Here is a 23,958-nt window from a genome sequence, read left to right as displayed (position 1 = left end):
CTAATATATTTTTCATTTTTTATATTCTCTATGTGATTCAAAGATTTCTATATTTTATATAATATTCATATTATAAAATGATTAAAATATAAATTTTTTTTTCGAAAGAAATATCTTCATTCATATTTATTAAAATCCGAAAAATGATTATATGAGTCACTAGTGAGATGAAGTTTTTGAATAAAAAAGAATAAATTTTTAAATCGTATTAAAATTCTTTTTCTAAAAAATGTCATAAAAAATCATATAAAAGTAAGACAGACTACTTATGAGCTAAAATAGGAGTAAAATATAGATGTAGAATAAAACAAGAAAAGAGTATTAACATTGAACATTGAGATATTAATAGAGAATAAGTAAATAGATAAAAAGAAAACGTACAAACTGAAAAGTATAGTGAATAAAAAATTGAGAATGGAATAACGAACAATAACTATAAATGAAATTGATATGGAAGAAGTGAAGAGTGAAGGAACAAAATTTTGAGCAACTCTCGATACTACTCTGTTTAGTATCAACAAGCGAACGAACGAAAGCGATTACGTATAAAACGCCACTATGCCACTAGGTATATAAGCATTGCTTTAAAGCGATGTGATCAGTCGACGATAGCACTCGTTGGTATACAAAGGATCCCAATATGGCGAAGAGTTTGTGGCTGTGCCTCGGCCTAGCCGTGATTTGCACAATCGTCTCTCAATCAACAGCTAGGGAGTTGAGAAACAGAAGGGATCTCGATATGGCAGCTACCCATCATGGTCATCATCACGAAGAGGGTGGTGGCCATGAAAATCACGGACATCACCATGACGAGCATGGGGAAAAGGGTGAAAAGGGGTACAAGCATTATCACCATCACGACAAGGGTGATCATGGCCATTACGGTAAGGATCATGACGAAGGTCATCACGAAGAGCATGGAGGTCACAAGAAGGGGCATTTCGACGAGCATGAAGAACACGGACACCATCATGAACATGAAGATGGGCACAAGGGTTCAAAGTATGGGCACAAAAAGGGTCACAAGAAGGGTGAAAAGACTCATGGCTATCATCATAAAGCTCACAAGGATGAATACCATAAAGAGCACAAGTTCTACGACGATTACCACAAGGGTGGCCATCACGAGAAACATGGAAATCACCATGGACACCACGAGAGTAAGGAAGGCCATCATAAGAAGGGCGGCCATCACCATTCCGGCCATCATGAAGATCATCACGGAAAGAAAGGTCATTTCGACAAGGGACATTATGACGAGGATCATAAGGGTTACCATGGAAAGCATGGGCACGATGAACATCATTCGCATCACGAGGATTATGGCAAAAAGGAAGAGCACCATGGAGGGAAGAAGCATGGATATTCGAGTGGAGGTGGAGGTGGTGGACATCACCATTAAATGCAGCAAAAACAATAAAATTTATTTATTTAATTTGTTTTTTATTCTATCGTTGATTAATTTTAGAATGAAGTTGAAATTTAAAGTTTGTCATGTTTTATTTTAATAATAAAATTGTCCCCCAATAATTAAATTTTATTTTTATTCCTTAAAATATATTTCTTTTATATTTTTTAGAAAATTTTATACCTTTGAAATCCTGCATTTTTTTTTAATTTTATCAAAGAAAATCCTGTTCTTTTATTCTCAAATAAATTGATTTTCTTCTGAAAAGATGAAACTTACATCATCTTTCGATTCCTCTCTATATATTACAGAAGATAAGTTTCAAGATATGGAAATCAATAGGTTTGAACAGTTTCAATGACTACACATTCCTTGTAATGCAATCACACTTCAGTTACAACTACTACGACATAGTAACGGAAACAATGTAAAGCAATTTGGATTCCAGAATTAATAGATTAATCTATATCTATCGATATAGATCTTTTCATAAATAGCTGTCAAGCGATAAAAGAAATTTATAATCTCTCATTTGCATTATCTCTATTTATTTTCACTTTAAGAATTACAGCAAGGCTTATTCAAGTACAAAAAACAAGTAATTCAATACATTGTAATATTTATCAAAGTTTCAAACTCACATCAAATCATAAAAAATTTTTATTATATTATTAAGTCTCTCACTTTCGTTTCTTAAATTTGTCCAATCCATAAAAGAGAAGAAACGAGTTCTTACCTTCGTTTCAAACAATGGATCACTTCGCGTAAGAAAAATACGAGACTGCTAATCGCGAATCAATATATACATTTCCCATCAACTATCCAACTTTACAAAATACACATTTGTGCCCTTTTCGAAAAATAGGAAGCCGACCGGGGAGATTAAAGAAAACCGATACGTTTGCCGTACGTGAAGCTCCGATATTGATACTACTGGCTATTTTGGCGCCCCCCAGTTTCACGGCTAGTATCAATTACAGATCCTCGAACCGGTCGATACCTTTCTATCGATAGGGGAAGATAATGGAAGTGATCATTATGCCGTTCACGAAGACAATACTGGTAATTACATCGATAATGATTACTGCTATGGCGATGGAAAAGCTAACAAAAGCCACCATGACAAACATTACGTATATTATGATCAAGATGATGATGGAGAAAAGGATGATCATTCATCGATGACAATTATTATCGATGAATATCACGAAGGAGAGGCAAGGAGGTGAAAATTTCGAGGAGAATGGCCATTATAGAAAAGGATACTCATGGTTATCACGAAGTGAAAAAAGTTAGAGTATAAAAAAATACAAGGATCTCTACGATGAGGATTATGATTCTGACTTCGAATGCAATGGCGGTTATCACTATGATCACGAATGGGAGGACGGTTGATATTGCAACGAAGATCGTCACGATTATGAACAAAAGCAGGATCATGGTAAGAGAGATCATTACGAAAAAGAGTATCATCACAGAGATCGTAAAGGACGCGGTGACGACGAGGATCACGAGGATTATTATTACAAGGATTATCGTCATGGCGAGAAAGACTTTCGTGACTATGAAAACAAGTGGGAATATAATGAAACGTTAGATTTCTTCCTTTCTTTATTGTTATTTCTCATAAAAATCAACGTTTCATTTGTATATTATAAAAGCTACTGCAAACTTAAGTTATTTATTAATAAATATTTTTTGTATTTATTTTTATAATATTTATGAAAATTACAACTTTTAAGACAATCATCTAATAAAGGTGAACCAATTAAAATATTTAATAACATATCAAACAGAGATTATAAATAATATAGAATCATACATAGTACGATGAATATAAATTCAATTAAAATTTGAACAGGACATTAAATTATTCAACACGTCGGCATCTTACGCGTATATATTCCACAAGTATGCTTAAAATTTCAACGCGCCCTAATAAATTTTCACGTTCCGCGTGACGAGAATGTATAAAAATATAAAGATATAAATGCTCAAAGCAATTTTGAAACGCGAAACTTTATACACACAACAAACATCCGTATACGTACACACGTGTCCCCCTCCCCCATCATTTTCTTCGCGGCATTTTCATTTTATCACGCCACTAAAACACGTGTACACATGTACACACAAACACACATTGAGAGAAAAAAAAACGCGCGCACGAAGAGAACAGTCGGCCAGGCAACTAGCAGCGGGGTTTGATTAACGATTCCACCCTCTGCAAATGAAATTGCCATGGCCATTTGTGGGTCTATCTAGACTGGATTCCGGTGCACCGGACACGGATTAACGAAGCTTTATACGCTTCTTTTAGGGCGGCCTGGATGTTGCACCAAGCCACACGATCACGCTTGCCCATTCTCGGCCGGAGATTGCATACAAGCGAGCGGATCTACTTGAAATTCTCTGGCGTGTGACAATTCCGCCACTGTGGAAGCCCTACGCTCCGCCACCAACACCGCCGAGCATTGTTTCATCCCGTGATGCATATACGCGTGGCTGGCTTAATTAATCTAATTGGAGTGGTCGCGCGACTCATAAAAGAAAAAGAGGAAACGGTCGTGGATCTCGAGTTACTGTGCCATACCGTGTACGCTCCTCTTTCTCTCTTTATCTTCCTCTCTCTCTTTCTCTCTCTTAGGATGTACGCGGAAGCGGCCTGTTAAAGAGGCGAGAAGCGAATCTATCTCGCGCTGGTACTTTCTTTTTTTTTCTTTTTTTTTCTTTGATCGATCGCATGATAATCCTGTCGTTCGAGCAAATTAATGAGCACTCTCGAGCACAGCGTCGCCGATTCATTCGTCCTCGCGGAGAGGCTGTTGTCGGCATGATACGAACAAAAAGAAAAATTATCCGCGTCTCGCCAACGAGCCACTCGTACGGAGCAATTTCTGCGGGACAGGATTTTTCATCGTCAACCACGCCACGTTTCTCGAATTCGGTGCAACGGGATTCCTGCAATTTATCGGTTTTCCTCTCCGGTTAAATATTCTCGATAGGGACATTGAAATCGTCTTTTTTTTTTTTTCCGCCCCTTTTTTCGATTTTATCTCTTCCCTGATCTCTTCTTTCTCTCTTCCCTTCTCGTATTTCCGTTCATGCTTGTCCCACTCGTCGCATCAATTAGCAACGTTCAGACGTTGTAAAATGTAAAAGGTAAATGCGTAATAATTTAACGAGATGATGATGCAATTCTGATTTATATATTTAAATTGCAAAAGAGAATTCAGAGTGGCTTCAAGGAGTAATGGATTCAAAGAATGAGCAAAGAATTATAAAGGAAATTGTATGTATCAAAACAAAAATATCTTTTTTTTCCTTATCTTCATTAAAGTGTGAAAAGAAATATTGTTGTATCTATATATATATATATATTTTTTTGTTTTTTGCTTTTAATTCACGTCTTGTTCAAGAAATATATCTCACTGGGACAGGATCTATTGTATCGTTTCATTGTTCCGCTCCACGTCACTGTCAACTCACACTGTGTGTTTTCTTCCGATGCAGTCGAGTTTTTGCTATCCGACCGGAAACAAGGAAACTACGACAGACTCTTCTTCGAGTAAATTCGATCGAAGCATTCGATTAGAAGCTTTCTTTTTCACTTAAAGGATTACGCCCCGGTTCCACGGGATCGATCAACGGCACATCGACAATTTATCTTTTTCTTCGACCAAGACGAAGACGTTCCCGTTGCGAAATTACTACATTTAATTACAGTCGCTCGTTCGTATTTCCTCCCCGCTTCCTGGATGCTTCTCGACCGCGGCCACGAATCCAAATTGATTGGATTTTCAAGAATTCTTCAAGAAAGGAGATATATATATTTGTCAGAATATATTTCACGGGGAAGATAAGTTGAAGAAGTGTGAATTTTTACACGGCGATGATCTTTGAAAGATTTCTTATTCGAATAAGATTCGACATTTGAAATTTAGATTAGATCGAAAAATTATAGAATATTAATTATTCTTGTGAAAGTTAATTAAGAAATCGTATTTCATCAAATTCATTCGTATATATTGTCTGATACATTATCATTATTAATTAGTAAATTTACATATTATTAGTTTTCAGTTATGTATACAAGTAATGAATATAAATTGTTTCTAAAAGCTTTGACAAATTTCATATATCTAATAGCAGCCATCGCCGTTCGTTACACGATTAATTTTGAAATTAATATAATTAATTTTAGACAGTTCTGCCAAAACACTTTTGCCAACTAAATTAACCATTCCATCATAACTGACGAAATCATAAATAGGAGATATATATAAGTATCTTGCTGGAATATTAATCCTCGTGTATTTTCGTTATATGCGGTTGTCGGCGATTCATTTATATCAAATTAAGAACATTGAAATAACTTTCTCGCTCAATTTATAAAACGTTAGTTAAAGCGGAAACATTTTCTCTAAAACTGGAAGGAGAATTATCCCCACGTATATAGAGTCCTGTTTGATTTCAGTCGTTCAGTTAGTTTTTATTTATGCCACGCTTCTCCTCGCAAAAGTTTTTCCTTGCCTGAATTACTGATTACGGATTGAATTATTTTCCAGGGAAAAATTTCCACAAATTTGTTTACCGTTTGTTTTAGATTTTATTCAGAGAAAGATAAAAGAATAATTATCGAATTAATCTTGCTCGTTATAATATCCATTTGTCGAAATGAAATTTTTTATCAATATAATAATTGTTTATATTTTACTTTTGCTCGTTTCTCATCATCATCATCATCATATAAATGATTTTATTAAAACAATATTATTCCATTTATGCCAACATTTCAAACAATTCATCCTCAAATTCCAGTTAACGAGTGAATGTGCTGTTCAAATCCAATTATTTGAATTATTCTATGTATTCGGATAAATTGAGCTGTGTCATATATTACATTTCTTTCCTGATAATTGCGTAATTTAATCTGAATTTTGTAGCGTTGTAACATGTTTAGTTGATCAATATATGCAGAAGTTATTATTAGAGTAATAGCTCCAATTACTCTAATTCTTGTTTTCATGCATATAGGAAATGCTATTGAAAATTAATCAACTATGCATTTGGGTGCATCCAATGAAAACTATTAAATTTACATTACATTTAACATAGAAACCGGTTATTATTATACATTGATGATTCGTTTATGCGAAAATTGATCAGATTGGAAAACTTACTTTAAAAATTTGATTGAACTTAATATTAAAATTAGAAAAATTAAACTACTTTCACAAATATTTTGTATATTGATCATCGATTCAAACATTTTCATTCAAGAAATAAGATTTTCTTCTCTCGTCAAAATTTTATCAATAATGCATCAGGCTACAATTTACATATGATACCTCAAGATAGTATTAAGACACTATTATTATTGCAAACGATAGATTAGTAGCCAATTAGTAGCCAACGGATAATTCGTAAAGGAATGGTTAGAAACGTTCTACTGGTAACCGGTTTTATTTTAATGAAATCGAGTCGTGAACGAAGCTGTTAATAGAGTTTACACCGGCACGCAAGTAGCAAGTAACGAGGACTTAGTATGCGAGCCGAGGACAATGAAAAGCGTTTAAATTAAACGGGACGTGTAAATTCCGAGTGAATACGATGAAAAGCCATGTCTGGAATACGAAAATTTAGATCATAGACTTTAAAGGAGACCTCATCGATGATCCAGGCATACTAAAGATCGATGACGAATGACTTAGTTAATGAAACGAGGATTTCAATATTATTCCATTTCAGTTCTATCTCTGTATATAAAAATTTAAATTTGTATAAATATAAATTCACAATCTATTCATTAAAGTAGAATTAAAAGACAAAATGGATTTTTAAATACAGTGTTAATAATCAATGAATATTTATATTTAAGTTTCGTTTTGAATAAGAAAATATTCAAATAACGAAATCTTAAATTTGTCTTATAATTATTTCATTTTGTACTTTTCCTTTAAATCGTATAATATTTTAAATATTCTCAAGTTTTTTATTATTTAAAATCGTATATACTCTCGTAGATGTAGATTCAATAAAGACAAGTAAAGTAAAGTAAATTTTGAAATTTTTTTCCCTAAGAGCAACGAATCGGAATACATAAAAAAGCTATTTGCATACAAATCTGCAATACGTAGTTTGAATTATTTTTAAATATAAATCCGATATATCTTGTTTCCTCTTTTTTTTATTTTTTTTTTTTTCACGAAATTCTTTAAATCGTTCAATTTCACAGATTTTCCACGGTAAACATAGAATATTCGTGTTTTCATTTACAAACCGAAGTACAACACAACTCTCTCTGTTTACTTTTCTTCGAGCTTAAAATTGAATTAAATCGCGTATGAGCAACAAAGAACAAAAATTAAAATACACTTGCGATAGTCTGGCAAAGATATGTAGGAATTCGTTCTCATTCGAAAAATCAACATTACCGAGCAATTTGTTTCGTTTACTGAAAAACCAACCGACTGGTACGTCCATCCTGTTCAATCTCCGAGTAAAATATAATTTTAACTGAAAATTACAGTTTTCGTTTTAATACGTTTCAGAGTTAAAGCACACGTGAAATGTTTGAAATTAAAAAGGGGGGCGCGGGCTCTCTGATTCTTGTTACGATCGTCGAAATACGATATTCCGAAGAGAATGGAATGGAATGGTATGGAAGTTCCGTATAAATAATAATTATGAACACGAAATAGGGAGCGTAATAACAAAATAATTCCATATTGGACGATTAATCCTTTGATAAAATGTTCATCATCCGATGAAATAATAAATTCGTATATAGTTACAGGTCCCTCTTGTTTCCATTGAAAATTGCACGATAAGTTCATGGGAAGAGAGCCCTTCGCGATATAAGCCAGCCGGATTAAAGTGCTCGGGATAAGCATTTATGTTCTCCCAACGTTTCCATTCCTTTCGAAACTCTGACCAATGGGCAGCCAATGTATGGAGGGAAATAGTTTAATTAAAAAGAAAAATGTTCTTGAATTTAAACATAATTTGTAAAAATGGAATAATATCTATCCTATTTTTATCTTTGTATAATCGATTAACAAACTCTTACAATTAGATTCATAATAGATTCTTCTTTTAATAGAATGTTACATCTTTTTAATATTTTGAAACGTGAGTAATTTTTATGATAAAAGGAATTTCGATATGGATGAAAAATTTTAATACAAAAAATTTCATATCTATTTTTCATCATCACAGCATAGAAATCATGATGAATCCAATGGCCTATAAAGAAAATAGCTGCGAATTATTCTGTCAGTCACACGAAATCTTCGCTGTTAAGACATAAAACGTACATTTAAAAAAGTTTAAAAATCCACGTTGAAAAATAAAAAATTCTTTTATCTTTCAGGATCCAATGAAATTTCCTTACGATACAATTTAATTGTTTGCCACTCGGCTCGTTTCATCGGCGATTTAAACTCGCGACAGCTCGGAATGAAATTTTTCGAGCGTGCGGGACCGATCCGTGATGGAAAAGCCTTTATTGCATTACATGAAACAATTTTCCAACGTATCGGGGACGCGCTCGCATAAATAGCGAAATTGTCCGGATTACAGGCGGGCGCGATCGCGTTTGATTAAAATCCCGGACGGCCTGGACACACTCCCTTCGCTATGTGCTTTTTTCGATTGTAGCTCCAATTTCGAGCCGAGCACATTGTTTTTCGCTCTCGTTATTACCGTAGGCGCTTCCTTGCGCGAGCACACAACCCGATGACGGCGCGCAAACCGGCGTTACACACCGATGTTGGTCCCGATGTGAATCAACTTTTCCAAGGTGTGGGATTATACGGGACGGACGGGTAAATAGAAAGAATTTCCCGATGGAAATATTCGCGCGAGCAGCGATGTCTTCGATATGAATATATATACGTGAATAAACAACGAAGGGAAATCGATATAGGATGTGTCAGGCGAGCCTCTTAGGAGGTATTCGTAAATGAAGTTATTACACTGTGTTATTTCATTCAATATAATCGTCAAATGTTTAATAATAAAACTCGTATAAAACTTTTCAATTACTTCCACGAAAAATTGCGAATGTTAAATTTAAATTATAATAATTATTTAAACGTGCTCATAATAATAATTACATTTGCACGTTTGCTTTTAAATTAATCGATTCCTTTCTTCTTTTTGATATACTTTGGTAAGTTAAATGTGTTTAACATTTCGAAAATGGATAATAAAATTGCAGATGTAAAATGCAATTTCAATTACTAAATATATTTCATATTTAAAATATATCGTGTTTATTCAATGTAAATGTAATTGACTACTATTGTAATAGTCATAATAATAATTTGATCATTGGAATATTTTTGTAAAATTACATCGTATACGATTCGATTAAATCGTACGATGGAAGATGAAATTTTTATCGAAAGAAAGGAGCACAACATCCTCTCGATTTGATTAATGGCTATATTATGAGACAAATATGTGCAACGGAGAAACTTATTCGCAGCACGCCGCGGATAAAGTGAAAAAGAGAGCAATGAGGCACGTCATATCGATGTTTTTTCTCGCGCGTGCAGCCACTATATCCGTGCGCGTATTTACATAATGTATTTACACAATACTGGTCATGATATATATATATATACATATATATCGTATCGTAATACATTATTTCGCCGTCACTTTGGAAAAACTTAAGACTGACGGCTGTGAAATATTTAAGGTATTAAACGAGTGTAGCATGAATAACGAATGGCGTAAATAACGTTCCGTTAAGCGTGTAATTCCACATTGTATTACGGAGATATAAGCTACGTATAAAGTAATAATAATCATCATTGAAGACAGTTAACTTAATATCAAATTTTACAATATTACAATATAATAACCATTATATTGCAATATAATATAAAATTCGTTTTATCTAAAATTCACTTTCTTCTTCGTATAAAAATATTAATTTGTTATTCCTCTATTATTAAAAAAGTGGTAACAATATTCGCTTTTTAAATCGTCGATTCACAAGAATAGAGTTACAACACGTCTATTCTTGAACTGAAAACAAGACGACAATTCTGAAAGAATCCAGAATCCTTCTTAATCGACTCTTCTTCAACCTTTGTGCCCTTTATTGTATCCGTATTTCTTCCCGGAATGATGATCACCCTTCTTCCCGTAAGAATCATGATGGCTGTAATGCTCATCGTGCCCGTGTTTCCCATGATGACCTTTGTGCTCCTCATCGATGTGCCCCTTGTCGCGATGACCCTTTTTACCACGATGATCCTCGTGATACCCGGAATGACGATGACCACCTTTCTTATGCTGCCCTTCCTTCTTCTCGTGATGCCCGTGGAAGTCGCCGTGCTTCTTATGATGACCCCCTTTATGATAATCGTCGTAAAACTTGTGCTCCTTGTGATACTCGTCCTTGTGGAACTTGTTGTGGTACCCTTTCGTCTTGTGACCTTTCTTGTGCCCCTTCTTCTCCCCAAACTTGCCAGCCTTGTGCCCCTTCTCGCCTTCGTGGTGTTCCCCGTACTTCTCGTGCTCATCGTGGTGCCCCTTCTTCTGGCCACCGTGCTCCTCGTGATGGCCGGAATGATGATGTTTGTCGTGCTCACCCTTGTCGATCTTGTCGTGATGGTGATGGCTCTTGTACCCTTTCTCACCCTCCTCGCCGTGCTCCTCGTGGTGATCAGAATGATGGCTCTGCCCCCCTCCGGACTCGTGACGATGACCTTGGTGTCCGGAGGCAGCTGGCACGAGGTCAGTCTTCGACTCGATGGGCATCGAGGTGACGGAGGTGACATCCTGGACGTCTCGACGATCTCGAATCAATTCCCGAGCAACGCATGTTTGAAACAATAAGAGAATTACGGGCGCGAGACGCAGCATCTCCAGATCAAGCCTCGACTGATGATCGCGTAGCCACCGGTCACACTTAAATATCCACGGTTCGATCGTTCCTTCGAGGGGCTTCCGACCGATTCCGCTTTCATCCGCGCGACCGCAACGCTTCCGCCGCGTGGGGCGTACCTTTCACACTTTCTCGAGTAATGAAACGATCCAGTGTTTTTCGGGGTTAGAAAAGATGGTTGGAATCTGATTGGAAGTGATGCAATCGAACATCGAGGAAAGGATCGAAGAATAAAATATAGGAATATAATTTAAATGCACAAGTTGGGAACGATGGAAGAAGGAAATGGCGTTAAATGTCGTGTGTAATTCGGAGAATTGGGAGTAGTAAGTCGGTGATGGATTTATTCGTTGAGAAGGTATATGATCGATCTGTTTTCTATAGAATTATGCATGCTTTCCGAGGATTTTTAGTTAAATTCGTGTAAGATCTTTTTTGTTACACATAGTATGAAGTGAAAGTAAAGTTACATAAAGTTTATAAAAAATAAAAATAAATTTTCAATTCAGAAAAAACCGTGATATTACGTTAGTTTAGTAGAAAAATTTATAAAGACTTAAAAAAATTCGTACAATTTATTTGTTGGGCCTTCTTTTTTCCATAAATATAAATTCATTACATCTCTGTATTAAATCATCTTGAAAAAGTATGGATGTTAATATGCTATCCCATAAGAATTTTTGGATAGTGAATATGTCCATTGCTCACCTTATGAAAATTGAGCATTTGCTATGTTGGGCGAATTCATGAAAATTATAAATCCAATTTATAGAATTTCACAGACGTTGGCGATTTATACATGATATATCATCGATCGTTCTTCCAACTGTTCCTCCATTTAATCCATTTATTATATATTTCCATTTCCATTTATTATAGAATTTTGCTGACGATTTTATTACGGTACGATCTTGTAAAATTTCATCGAGTCGACACTGAATCTTTAAGATATTCGCTTCGTGCTAGTATCCTCAGGATTGATATATATCTGAAAGTCGAAGGAATCTTGCGAATTCGACTCAATCGATCGACAAAGTTGTTGTTGTAGAAAGGGATGAGATTTTGCCACTGTTATTCGGTTCCAGAATTTTTAGGTTACGAAGTTGCTAGGAAGTTGGCGAGTTGGTCGTCGCCAAGTTAAGAAAACTCCACACTGCTGTATAATTTTGTAATGTGTACTTATCCTCCTGTATAAAATATTCCTTTTTCAATTGTTTTTCAAGGTGCATGCAAATGGGTAAAATAAAAGAAGAAAAAAAACCGATACTAATACTTTCGATTTATAAATTTCATTTAAAGGAAATCGCTAAATTATTCCATTTTTCGATTATTCCTTAATTTTTTAACAATCCTTTGAAATAACTTTATCAAATATGCTTTGCACGTTCTTTCTTTCAATTGTTCGAAAAAGAAAAATGTTTAAAATATTCAGGGATATATAAATATACAAATAGATTCAATCAAGTATCATTCAATTTTTAAACGTAATAACGTCGCGAGTAGATGAATAACAATTTAAAATTCATCTCAATTTAATCGTCAATGAAGCAATTAACGAATGACTCCTCGCTTCAACGAATCGATTTGAATCCGTGCTGTTTGGACGGATATCTGTTCACGGTTTGTCAAGACTCCACCTCGACTCCAAGTGTTCGCAGGAATAATCAGTCAACGGTTCGTTTTTCCTCTCCACGCCCGATACAGAAGAGTCGAGTTTCTTTTCTCAGCTACTTATTCGAGAATGGGAGGTTCGCATCGTCGTCGTTCTCGGCTTCTCCCAATCTCCATTGCAAATCAGCCGCGCCGAATTTGCAGTTTGAAACGGTGATCGATAGATTCGGCCTCTTTACGACCTTATTTGGCAGCCTGTTCGGCTAGAGATTGGCTCCTCCGGCGTTGGCGCTGCATAATCAAGATAAAGATTGGTTACTGCCCAGGCTCCATCGTGGGAAGGCTCCTTTAGAGATCGGGAGAAAACCGGATACCGGAAGCTCTTGCCAACTTCGATTTGGACTCGGCATCGTCGTAACGGAGATTAGATTAGGTGGCGTTCCCTTTGGACCTTCCCAGATGGAGAGATTGCTTTGTAAGCAGATCCAAGGGCGGCGGTGGTGGATCGCCGCTGAAGAGTATCCACTTCCCTCCCCCCTTTCCCCTTCGTTTGGAAAAGAACAGGCCGCTGACTATTAAATTAAGGCTTCGAGTGACGCAGCTAACTCGAAAACATTTCAACCCGATGCTCTCCGCTTCTCCTCTTTCTCACGCTGCTCAGATTTTTCATTTCTCTCACAGTTCTCTCTTTCCTTTCTTCTTTGTTAAAGGAAGTGAAAAATGAGAATTGATTTTAAAATTATTCCCGTTAATGTCTTTCAAATTATCCATTTAATATATTACAAGCTTTTAATCCATTCTTGATTTTTTAACATATTAAATTGTAAAAGAAAAAGTGTATGAATAATGATGCTTGTTTCGATGATAACTTATATTATCTTTGTAAAATCATTACAGAATTATGGAAATAATTTAGACGTGTAAAAAATTGTTCCAAATTGTGCATCATAATTAGAGGAAAATTCGCTTTGATAAATTTTAACCCCTTGATCCCTTCTTCAAAGGGAAACAACTTTGGCAAAAAGAAACGCAAGTAATAGTTCGGGATGACGTTGCTTTTAATTTTCTTTCCTATAGATTTACTTAATTGCACCGAGTTGAAGCTGTTCCCCGGGTAAGATGAGAGCGCCACCCTGTCGCAATCAGTTGATGGCTCAACGTAACCACCATTCTTTTCTTTTCATTCCTCTCACTGAAATTACTTTGCATTCAAGTCGAATCGGTCACGATATATTCCTTCTCTCTTTTTCCCTCGATGCCACCACAATGCAACCATTCCTCGATACTATTTCATTCGAGCAATCGACCAATCCAACTATAGGCCACCAACAATGGCACTCGCGTTGTCCATTGGACGGCTAATGAAATTGTTTTCTAATTTGCGCTCTCTATGGATACAATGCTCCCTCTCCTTCTCTCTCTCTCTGTTTTCCAGATCGAGAAGAAGGGTAACTAACATTGACATTCGACAATTCGAGTCCCGAGGCGCACGATGCGATTCGGATTAAGTGCACTTGAACACGGATTGCGTGCCAGTTTGAAAACGAGTTGAACCAGAGGGTGGCTTGTTTATTGGGCACGGGAGAAGGATGCTTGAATTTCACGCGTGATAGGAATTTTCGTGGAATAGCGCAATACCCAAAGTTGTCTTTTTCGAAGTTGTGAATTTTAATGAAGGGTGAAACGAGAGAAAGAGAGAGAGAGAGGTAATTTTAAATGGTACTTTTGGGATTTATTGGCAAACCAATGATCTGGAATAATCGGAATAACTTTGATAAATGTTCCAGAAAATTTGATATTCTGATTGACAGGCTTGCGAATGTTTATACAAAATAAGATTCTTATTCCTTAAACATTATAATATAATTTGAATATTTCTGTTCTCAATCTCATTACGTCTATAAGAAAAAAATGAGTCGAATAACAATTTTAACAAATAAGAATTCATATTTTCTATATTGAAATATTTAAAATTATAGCCTCAAGTATCAGATATATATTCGAGTTTCTCAAAAACGTCGAACTAAAACAAATTATTTCTTCTTTTCCAATAATTATTCTCATCTATTATCATCTAAAGATACACATCATACAAAATTGATTTCTTTTATATTCATCGAAATCCACGGTTGAAAAATCAACAAACGAACGTGGTCGAGTTAAAAGCTATAAAAGTTGAATTTCGCGCAAGCGAATACTTCGAATTAGCCGAATCCACGACGACAGCGGGAATCATTCTTTGTCACGCGCGTGCACCGTTTAACAATAATTATCTCGCGCAATTAACGAACCGATTCCTGGCTGTCCCGAAAGTTTCCTCGTTATAAATAATTGCAAATCCACGGCCACCGCGAATTCCCTCCTCCTCTTCCACGCGTCAAACGTCGCTCGCCCCCTTCAGCCTCGGATCGTCGCGTGACCGGTCGTAATTTTTAACAAACGGGTCTCGTTGCTTCTTCGTGGGTAGGAAACAGACAACGCTAATGGCGTGCCACCGACTTGTACCTCGTGTTTTCGCATAAAATTCGCGAGTTTAACTTTGTTAAAGTTGGAGGGAACGAGTTAAGTTGTCCCCGAGCGTCGATAATTTCTTTCTGGAAGCGACTCGTAAGATAATTTTTCTTAATAATTGAAACGTTAGACAGAAAAACCATGTTTTTGGATGATATTGTTGGAATTGTTGATATTTCAAATAAAAATAATTTATTGTACTGGCTAAAATCTTCTATTTTTGATATGATATTTCTATGGAGAAATAATTATTTATGTTCAGTTTCAGTGTGTCATTTTGTATATAAGTTTTTATTCCATCATTTGGATGATAAAAAATATTCTTCCACTTCGTATCAGAGAAAAAGAATTTACACAGAAGATTTCATGAATCGATTTTACATTTGATTTTCATTTCGAAAATTAATTTTTCCCTTTTCCACTCCACTTTGTTCTCATCTATCAACGTTTGTATATCAACCGACGACGTAAAATATTTTCTTGGTTGAACAGTTTTCTAGTTACTTCATTTTCCTGTAACTATCCATCATTTAATAACACGATACACATCTTGAACAAATTGTCTGGCTCATAATCGAGGCCGGATACGGCAACGTTATTGTAACGAGCAACCGACGAACAACAGTGACCGATGACCAATTGCAATTTAGATCGACTCGTCAATGCAGTGCAAGCGTAATATCATTAAATTTCGTAATAACAGTTCGCCACCTTTGCACGCCATCAAAATTACACACAGCGTTCGTTACGTAACGATTAAGGGGTGGCGCATGGGTAACCATTCAATGCACTTCTAATAATAATTGATATGGGTGTATTGCAAAGCAACAATTGGAAGCATTCGATAAACACGAAAGGAAGTAAGAATTTTACAAGATGCTGAATTAAAATATACGAATAACAACAATAACGTGGCGCGATTACAAAGTTTATTCAAAATCGTTGAAATGTTTTAACTGTAAATAATTTTCAATTTTCAGTCATATTTGTTATTAAATTTCAATTGTTTCTTATATAATGAACGATAATTTGCATTTAAGAGAATATATGTAACGTTGAAATTCATTGTTTTAAAACAATGTATTTCAAATCTTGGTTCGTTTAATCGAATAAAAGTAAACCAATAGTTTTTAAATAATGTTATAAATAAACGAATATGTATTTGTTACGAAATGTTTAATAACAATAAATTGTACAAGCACGATTGTAGTATGAAATATGAAATATTCATTTATAGGTAAAAACAATGAATATTGCTGTCATCGAACGTTTTTGAAACCAAGTTGAAAACTGTTCCATTTTTGATTTGATTGTACTCGTAATCGTTCGGATTTAATTGATTAATCTTTAATTGATGACACGAGATTGGACATGCGTTGCCCTTTTCCCGCTCGTACTTTGTTCGTCCAATTTGTATAATTTTTTCGCTTTCACGATTCATCAAGTTGAACAATTTTAGTAATTGCTGTTAAAATATCATGCCTTGAATTTCAAGCTTCAATTTTTTCCTTTAATTCGGCCTATTATGATTGTAAATTTTCCGTTCGTGAAAATTGCACGTATACAGTGTTAATATATTCGAAACAGGATCGATTCTAGAAATTAAAATAATCAAAAATTGATATAAAAATATCGATTGAGAGTTATCTATTATTGAAGATAATGTTAGTTGAACGAGACAGAGATAGATAGAAATGCAATTGTTTTACTCTATTTCCGTCTTTCTTCATCTAAAATAAACTGCAATTGCTTGCTAAATATCTTCCAATCAATATTTTTATACATCGAATTTTGTTGTACCGTTTGTTTAGATTTCTAGAATCGAAAATGTTTCACAAATATATTATATTTTTATAAAATATAATTTCTATATTTATATTTAATATTTTCTTGTGTTTTCTTATCATCTTTATCATATATACAAAAAATTACGTATCTCATTAGATACAAAATAAAGAAATTGTCAATTTTTATTGCACTTTGAGAAGATATAATTTCTAAAATAAATGAAATTTTAGAAATTTATTGCCATTTCTATGAAATATTATTGCAAAGAAAAGAATATTTCCTGTTCTTAACCAAGTTTGAAAATTTTAATTTTATCAAACTTTTAAATTATAAAACAATTGATTGTATATCGAATGTGTAAAAATATAATTCATCAATACTCTTTTAATTTTTCAAATTAGATATTTTTATCCTATTTTCCATAGAAGATCAGATAACTAGATAGATAGATTTAACCAACCATTTGGCAAAGGATTAGTAGTAATGGCTTCCATCGTTTCCGTATTCATCACCAGAGCTTTTCGAGTAGGAGCTGTGGCTTTCGTAAGAACCGTGCTCACCGTCTCCGTCCGTGTAGCTTTCACTGTGTCCGTAACTCGAAGATTCTGGTTCATGATCCGTATAGTGGGCGCCATCTTCGCGAGTATAACCGCTGTGATCGTTGGCTTCGGCCTCGTGATCACCCTCATCGATCGCATAATGAGTATCAACGACAGTGCCTAAGGAAATTTATAATTTGTAATGCAATTAATATATAAATTTGGGATAACGTAAACTAGAATCAATATGATCAATCTAATTCGCTATTTTGAATTGTAAAACTTGTAAAATGTAGATGAGTCTAAGTGAATATCAATACACAAAATAGATGTAATTTTAAAAATAAATATTGTATTTACAATTAAAATAGTTAATTGTGATTTTAAGAAGATTTTAGAATTATTATCATATCCAGGAATTTAATTAAAAGTTAAATTTAAAATTTTAGAACTCGAAAAATATTTAAGTAAAATGATTATTGACTATATTTAGCTATTCAAGCAATAACAAAATTAACAAAAGATTCGATGGAACTATAATTGGATAAGTGATTCCAAAATTTCTGAGTAATGTAATTGTAAAATTCGAAGTTGAAATAATCGTTATAAAATGGGAAATAATTTGTAGAAATAATAAAATTTCTATTTGTATCAAAGTAATCGATAGCCACAAGTGATCCAATGATATATTTCTATATGAAGTAATAAGCAAAATGGCTAGGTGTCGTAGTTAAAATTAGGATAAAATGAGCGCACAAATGCATTCAGTTAATATCGTTATCCCGATGGTGTAGCTTTATTGGGGATCGATACTCGAGCCACTAAGTTTACGAGGGAAAACTTGCGATCGACGTTCATTAGAGTATCCCGTACGACTAATGGCATCGATATTTTATATGAAAATTATTGACAAAGAAGAAAGTTTTCCAACCTCGAAATTTATTCCAATTTACTAACTATCATACGATTAAATGGATTCAAATTATAAAATTAATAAAATTATTGCATTATTGTATCGTTGAAATATGTTTGTTTCTCTTTGTCTCTTGATTTTCGACTAATTAAATGGCATTTGATAATTAATTATTTTACGTATTTAATTATTTAACGTAGAATTGAAGCATATATACATAATATATAAGGATTATTTTATTCGAGAAGTCATTTTGAAACGAAATATTATATTGTTTTTAAAATAATGAATTGATATAATAAAATAATTAATTATTTCAAATAAAGCGTGCTCAATCTTGTGCACAGATCCATTATGTTTGGAACTAATTTAATATTTATCTCCTACAATTTGATTATTATCGATTCAAAAGCTGTTAAAAGCTTTTTTCTAACTTAATTTCTCGATAGAATATAATAATACAAACTTCCTATGTACATACATCCTACAGAAAAATATATCGTCTTATCATATACATGCATTATCATTCACAGTAGTGGCATAAGAAAAATTTTTGAATTAAATTTGAGCAACATAATTACTTCATTATCAATTATCGTCGTGTGTTGCAAAATTAAGAGTTACAAATTCCTCCTATCCTCTTGTTTGGTAAATTGATAAGAAGCTAACTTCATCCTTTGTGCTCTACGTAGTTCTCGCGCAATTACGTGCTTCAAGGTTGTACAGTTTCGTCGTACCTGCACCCTCGTGATCACCCGCTTTCCAGGAACGAGAGGCTGCCTCGTCGTGGCTACTTTTCTTGTCAGCATGCGCTTTGCCGTAGGCAACATGCTTCTCGAATGCGTACTTGTCGCCGTCCTGCTTGTGGAAGGTGTCGAGGGTCTTATAGCCATGATTGCCCTTGCTATAGGTTGCCTTCTCGTAACCCTTCTCGCCCTCGGCGTCGCTACCGTACGTCTTGTAGTATCCTCCCTCGTCTGATTTGCCTAAAACCACCGTATTATTCGTGCTTGTTATCGTTCATGACACTGCAACGCCTCGAGAGGCTGCTTAAACCTCGTTCTCATGAGATCTCTTTTACTTTTTTGTCCCTTTTAATTTGTTAATCCTCTTGCTTTTTTTGCTTCTGCCGGTTCAATATAATTTGGAAGTGGAAGCAATAATGTTTTTGTCAAACGAGATAACTTTTTTGCGTTAAATCTTTTAAATTGCTTTAAATTGCTCGAATTAGCTTAATGATGAAAATAATAATTTTAAATATTTAAGTATCTATTTTAGAATGTTGTTAAGAGAAATCTTAATTATCTTACTTACACAATCTCAATACACAATACACAAATCTTGAAACAATTATTTCATTTCTAAAAATAAAAATAAATAAATTAATAATAATCTATATCCTTTAATTATGAATTCAAAAGAGGATGATCTTGATCGTCGATTCAACAAATTTTTAAAAATTATCTTACAAATCTTCTGAATATTGTACATATTAGCACTCGTGAATTATTGAACACTGTACTCTTCAACTTACCAATAACATTGGATTTCGAGATTTTGAAGAATTCCTGCAATTAATTTATATTATTTCATCGTTCAAAACCAACAACTGCTTTGAATAAATAATTCACGACGAGATATAACTTTTCATCCACTCATCTTGAAAATTTTAAAATTACAATCCACATGCACTCCTTTGTTATTTCTGAATTCGACACGAGATGACATACCGGAAGCATTCTTCATGCGCTTTTTGGGGACTTGTTGTTCTTCCGGCGAGGTCCCCTCGCCGAGTAAATCCTGGAACGCCATTTCGCGGACATCTCGACGCATCGATTCGACGTTCACGAAGCCGGTGTCGTCGCGACCTCGAGCCTCGAGCGAACCGCAACAGACGAGAAGAAGCAACGCGACGACCGGCCCACGCCTCATGGTTCCGATACTCTCGATATCGATATCGGTGTCGTTTGTTGGTAAACTTGGGCAGAGGCTGCTTTATCCACCTCCTCCCACTCGGCTCTGTTGCGAATTTTCTTCCGCAGAAGGGATATCGGCGGCAGATGCCGGAGATCCAAGGGATTTCGCAACGACTTCCAAGCCTTCCACGAGACGATAGATTTTGGTACGGCCGCTTCGAAAAATCGACGCGTTTCCATTGGAAAAAGGAGATACAGGGAATTCTCGAGAGTTATTAATGGAATTAGTTTCAAGCTTTTCGAGTAGGAATTGATCCGTTTTAATATTTTTCATCGATATCGCGTGGTTGCTACGTGATTCAAAGTGGAAGCAATCTTTTAATGCAAATGTTAATTGAATCTTAGTTAAATGATTGTCAGAAATATGTTAAATTTTATTAAGAAATTCGAAAAAAGAGGATTCAACCTTTTCCTTCAATAATAATATTAGTCCTTCTGTATTGTTTAATTCAAAAGAAAATTGAAATTATTATATATTTTAATATATTTTGATTGATCGCAAAGGCTAATGCAAAGCTTAGTTTTTGCTATTTGAAAAATAATTTATATTTCTTTTTCACACAAACTCGAAATCAAATGTTTTGTTTTTAAAGTTACAAATTATAATTAGAAGTAAAGTAACGTGACCCAGTAATCAACTAATAATCAAATGCAATTAATATATCAATTTAAACAAATTCCAGAATTAATAAAATAATCGTAGATTGATCGCATTCTCGTATAAATATTCTACTCGACACTTTTAACAATTATACCACGAACAAAGCATCAGTGTGTAATTAAAATTGGCCATTAACTATAATAAGCGACCCAGTTCACCACGAATTTTAATACGTGCAAATTCCCAGAAATCCCGACATTTTCGCAACCAAAACCACGCCAGAGAAATTCCTTTCCAAATCCACGTTGCTAACGATAACCTCCAATTATCAAAAAAAAAAAAAAAAAAAAAAAAAAAAAAGAAAGTTATTCAATGGAATTTCCCAGTTTTTCTTTTTATTCCATTAATAACGAATTAGAATCCTTTCATCCTTTCCTTTCAACTTCGTCTTTTTCCAACATTCTCGCCTTCAAAACCACGTACACACACATTTAATTTATTCTCAAATCTTTTCTCTATTGCAAAAGTTACTCGACGAGATTTCCCAATTTTTTCCTCTCTTTCCATATCATCAACAAAGAATTAAAATTTATTCTTTCAATTTCTTTAACTCTCAGCATAACTCGATCGAAAAGTCGAACAAATCGCGAAACGTGCGGCACGAACAATTTCACGCTTTCCACGATCACTGAAACGAGACGGCGATTCAGTGGCGGTGCCGAGATCGTATCGATCGGAGCACAATCGAATGACATAACATTGACCACCCCACCCCACCCCTCTCACGAAAGTGTTCCGCGCTTTTTACACGTTGACCAGGCTTCTTACGACGGTATCGTTTCTCGATCGACCGCATTATCTCACGCCTGTTACAGAGACGTTTCAGTTAGTCGATCGTTACGCGGAGGTATATGGAAGTTACTGTTCGCGACTGACCGTTTCTTGGACATATTTTTTTTTTTTTTTTTTTTTTTTTTTTTACCACTTGGCTTACCGGATCGATGGAAATTGTGTAAGCGGTATTAAGCGAAGTGAACGTCAGAGAGATCCGATTACGTTAATCCTTTATGGTCCGATCGGTATTCAACGTTTTATCTGAAATGGTTTATGATTAATGAGATATCTACTATTTTAAACTGATTTAAACGACGTTGTTGTCATTTTTTTTTTATTGGAATTCGGATTAATTAGTGTTGTGAAAGTTAAATCTTTCTAATCTTTCTTATAGATCTTTGCTAAGTTAACGTGTAATTGATCATTTTAATTGTGATTTGTAATTATTACTTTGTTTTTTTCCTTTTTTTATCTTTTTAGTAAAAATAAAGTGCAGAAAAGTGGAAAAGTTTCACAGGATATTTTTCTAATCTAGATCTATCAAATTTTCAATAATTATGGATGAAATTATAATACAAACGAATATGTTTTATATAAAATAATTATTAATGTCTCGATTATTTCAAATTATAATTTATAATCACTATAAGTAATTGCAAAAATAAAACGACCATTTAAAATGATCATTACTTTACCATAAACTCATTATTTTTACTTTGTCTAAAAAATTAACATTATACATTCAACAAAAACGATTAAAAATCTTTAAAAAAATAAAGAAAATTTGACAAAGTATTTGGAACAAAACTTACTTCCATTATCTTCTTTTATTTTCTTATAAAGAATTTTTCGTTCTTCTTCTCTTCCTGTCGTATCATTGTTTTAAATTCAACTTCATGAAAAATCACGTTACATATGACGCTATCACACGGTATGACGCTAAGTTATAATCATTCACAACGCGGATCCAACGTGAAATTATCCCTAAAACACACGAACACGCGAAATTATTAAAGATTTCCATTTCGAGCGAGTGACAACCCCATCTCGTTCAACTCTCGGTGATTATTCTCTTCGTGGTGAATAAAATATCGCTCGAAGAAGCTCAAGGTTCCATCATGATGGAATTTCAGTCATTCGTTTTGTCTAGGAACGTGATTCTTCTTCTTCTTCTTTATTTAAAAGGAGCCAACGCTTCGAAGGAAGCGTCGACATAATCGAGCTTAAAACCGCAAGTCGACGTTAAGCGATCCGAATACCTGCCACGCCAGCTACTTTCCATCCAGATAATCCGGTAATTTGAAAATTTAGAATGGAATGTAACTCCCGGGAAACTATTTGAAGTCTTGTCTGTGGTGGAGGAGGATTCCTTTTCTTTTCGGACTTTATTGTCAGCCGTGGAACACGGTGAAAAGGTGATGAATTAGAATGGAAAGAATTAGTGGAAATTGGCTTGATTAATTTTAAATTTTAAGCAGGATTTCGTTACGTTAAAAGGATTTGATGACCGTGCGAAGATATTAGAGAATTTTAAGAGTTAAGAAGGAAACTATCTCTCAAATCAGAGATTTCCAGAAGTTTAAAGAAATTTGTGGAATCTGGGATAGAGGATTCTTGAAAAGATTCTACTACTTCACTCTTTGAAATTCAGAGTATTGTAAAATATCGATCAAATTATGAAATTTATAAAATGAAAATGAAAGTAATTTCAAAGAATATAAAAGAAAGAAATACAAAAAGAGAGAAAACAATGAATGTAAATTGTTGATTATTGATTTGAAGCAAATTGGAAATTTTTTTAGATTCCTAGAATTTTTCCTGTTTTATATTACGTTTATGAAAAATTGTTTTTTAAAAATAATCTCATGGA

The 23,958-nt window shown here is 34.4% G+C and overlaps 3 protein-coding genes across 3 annotated transcripts in view; 1 reads left to right on the top strand and 2 right to left on the bottom strand.

The window, feature by feature from the left end:
• LOC724783 overlaps window positions 1-20,475 on the bottom strand; it is a 50,591-nt gene extending 30,116 nt beyond the window's left edge. The window contains exons 1-4 of the mRNA XM_016912883.2: window positions 20,408-20,475; window positions 20,212-20,245; window positions 19,415-19,663; window positions 17,686-17,944 (exon numbers count right to left, since the gene is read on the bottom strand). Coding sequence (XP_016768372.2) covers window positions 17,686-17,944; window positions 19,415-19,663; window positions 20,212-20,220 — 517 coding nt within the window. The 5' untranslated portion in view covers window positions 20,221-20,245; window positions 20,408-20,475. The remainder of the gene's footprint in view (window positions 1-17,685; window positions 17,945-19,414; window positions 19,664-20,211; window positions 20,246-20,407) is intronic.
• Window positions 315-1,513, top strand: LOC102654897 (histidine-rich glycoprotein-like). The gene has a single exon (XM_006560048.3). The coding sequence runs from the start codon at window positions 641-643 to the stop codon at window positions 1,400-1,402; it is 762 nt and encodes a 253-aa protein (XP_006560111.1). The 5' UTR covers window positions 315-640; the 3' UTR covers window positions 1,403-1,513.
• On the bottom strand, window positions 9,557-12,537 carry LOC102654534 (histidine-rich glycoprotein-like). Its single transcript, XM_006560040.3, has one exon. The coding sequence runs from the start codon at window positions 11,291-11,293 to the stop codon at window positions 10,508-10,510; it is 786 nt and encodes a 261-aa protein (XP_006560103.1). The 5' UTR covers window positions 11,294-12,537; the 3' UTR covers window positions 9,557-10,507.
• Window positions 20,476-23,958: the final 3,483 nt, after the last annotated feature.

The sequence above is a fragment of the Apis mellifera genome, linkage group LG6, assembly GCF_003254395.2.
Source record: "Apis mellifera strain DH4 linkage group LG6, Amel_HAv3.1, whole genome shotgun sequence".
NCBI lineage: Eukaryota > Metazoa > Arthropoda > Insecta > Hymenoptera > Apidae > Apis > Apis mellifera.
The sequence above is the reverse complement of the archived record's forward strand: the minus strand, read 5'-3'. Positions and strand labels throughout refer to the sequence as shown.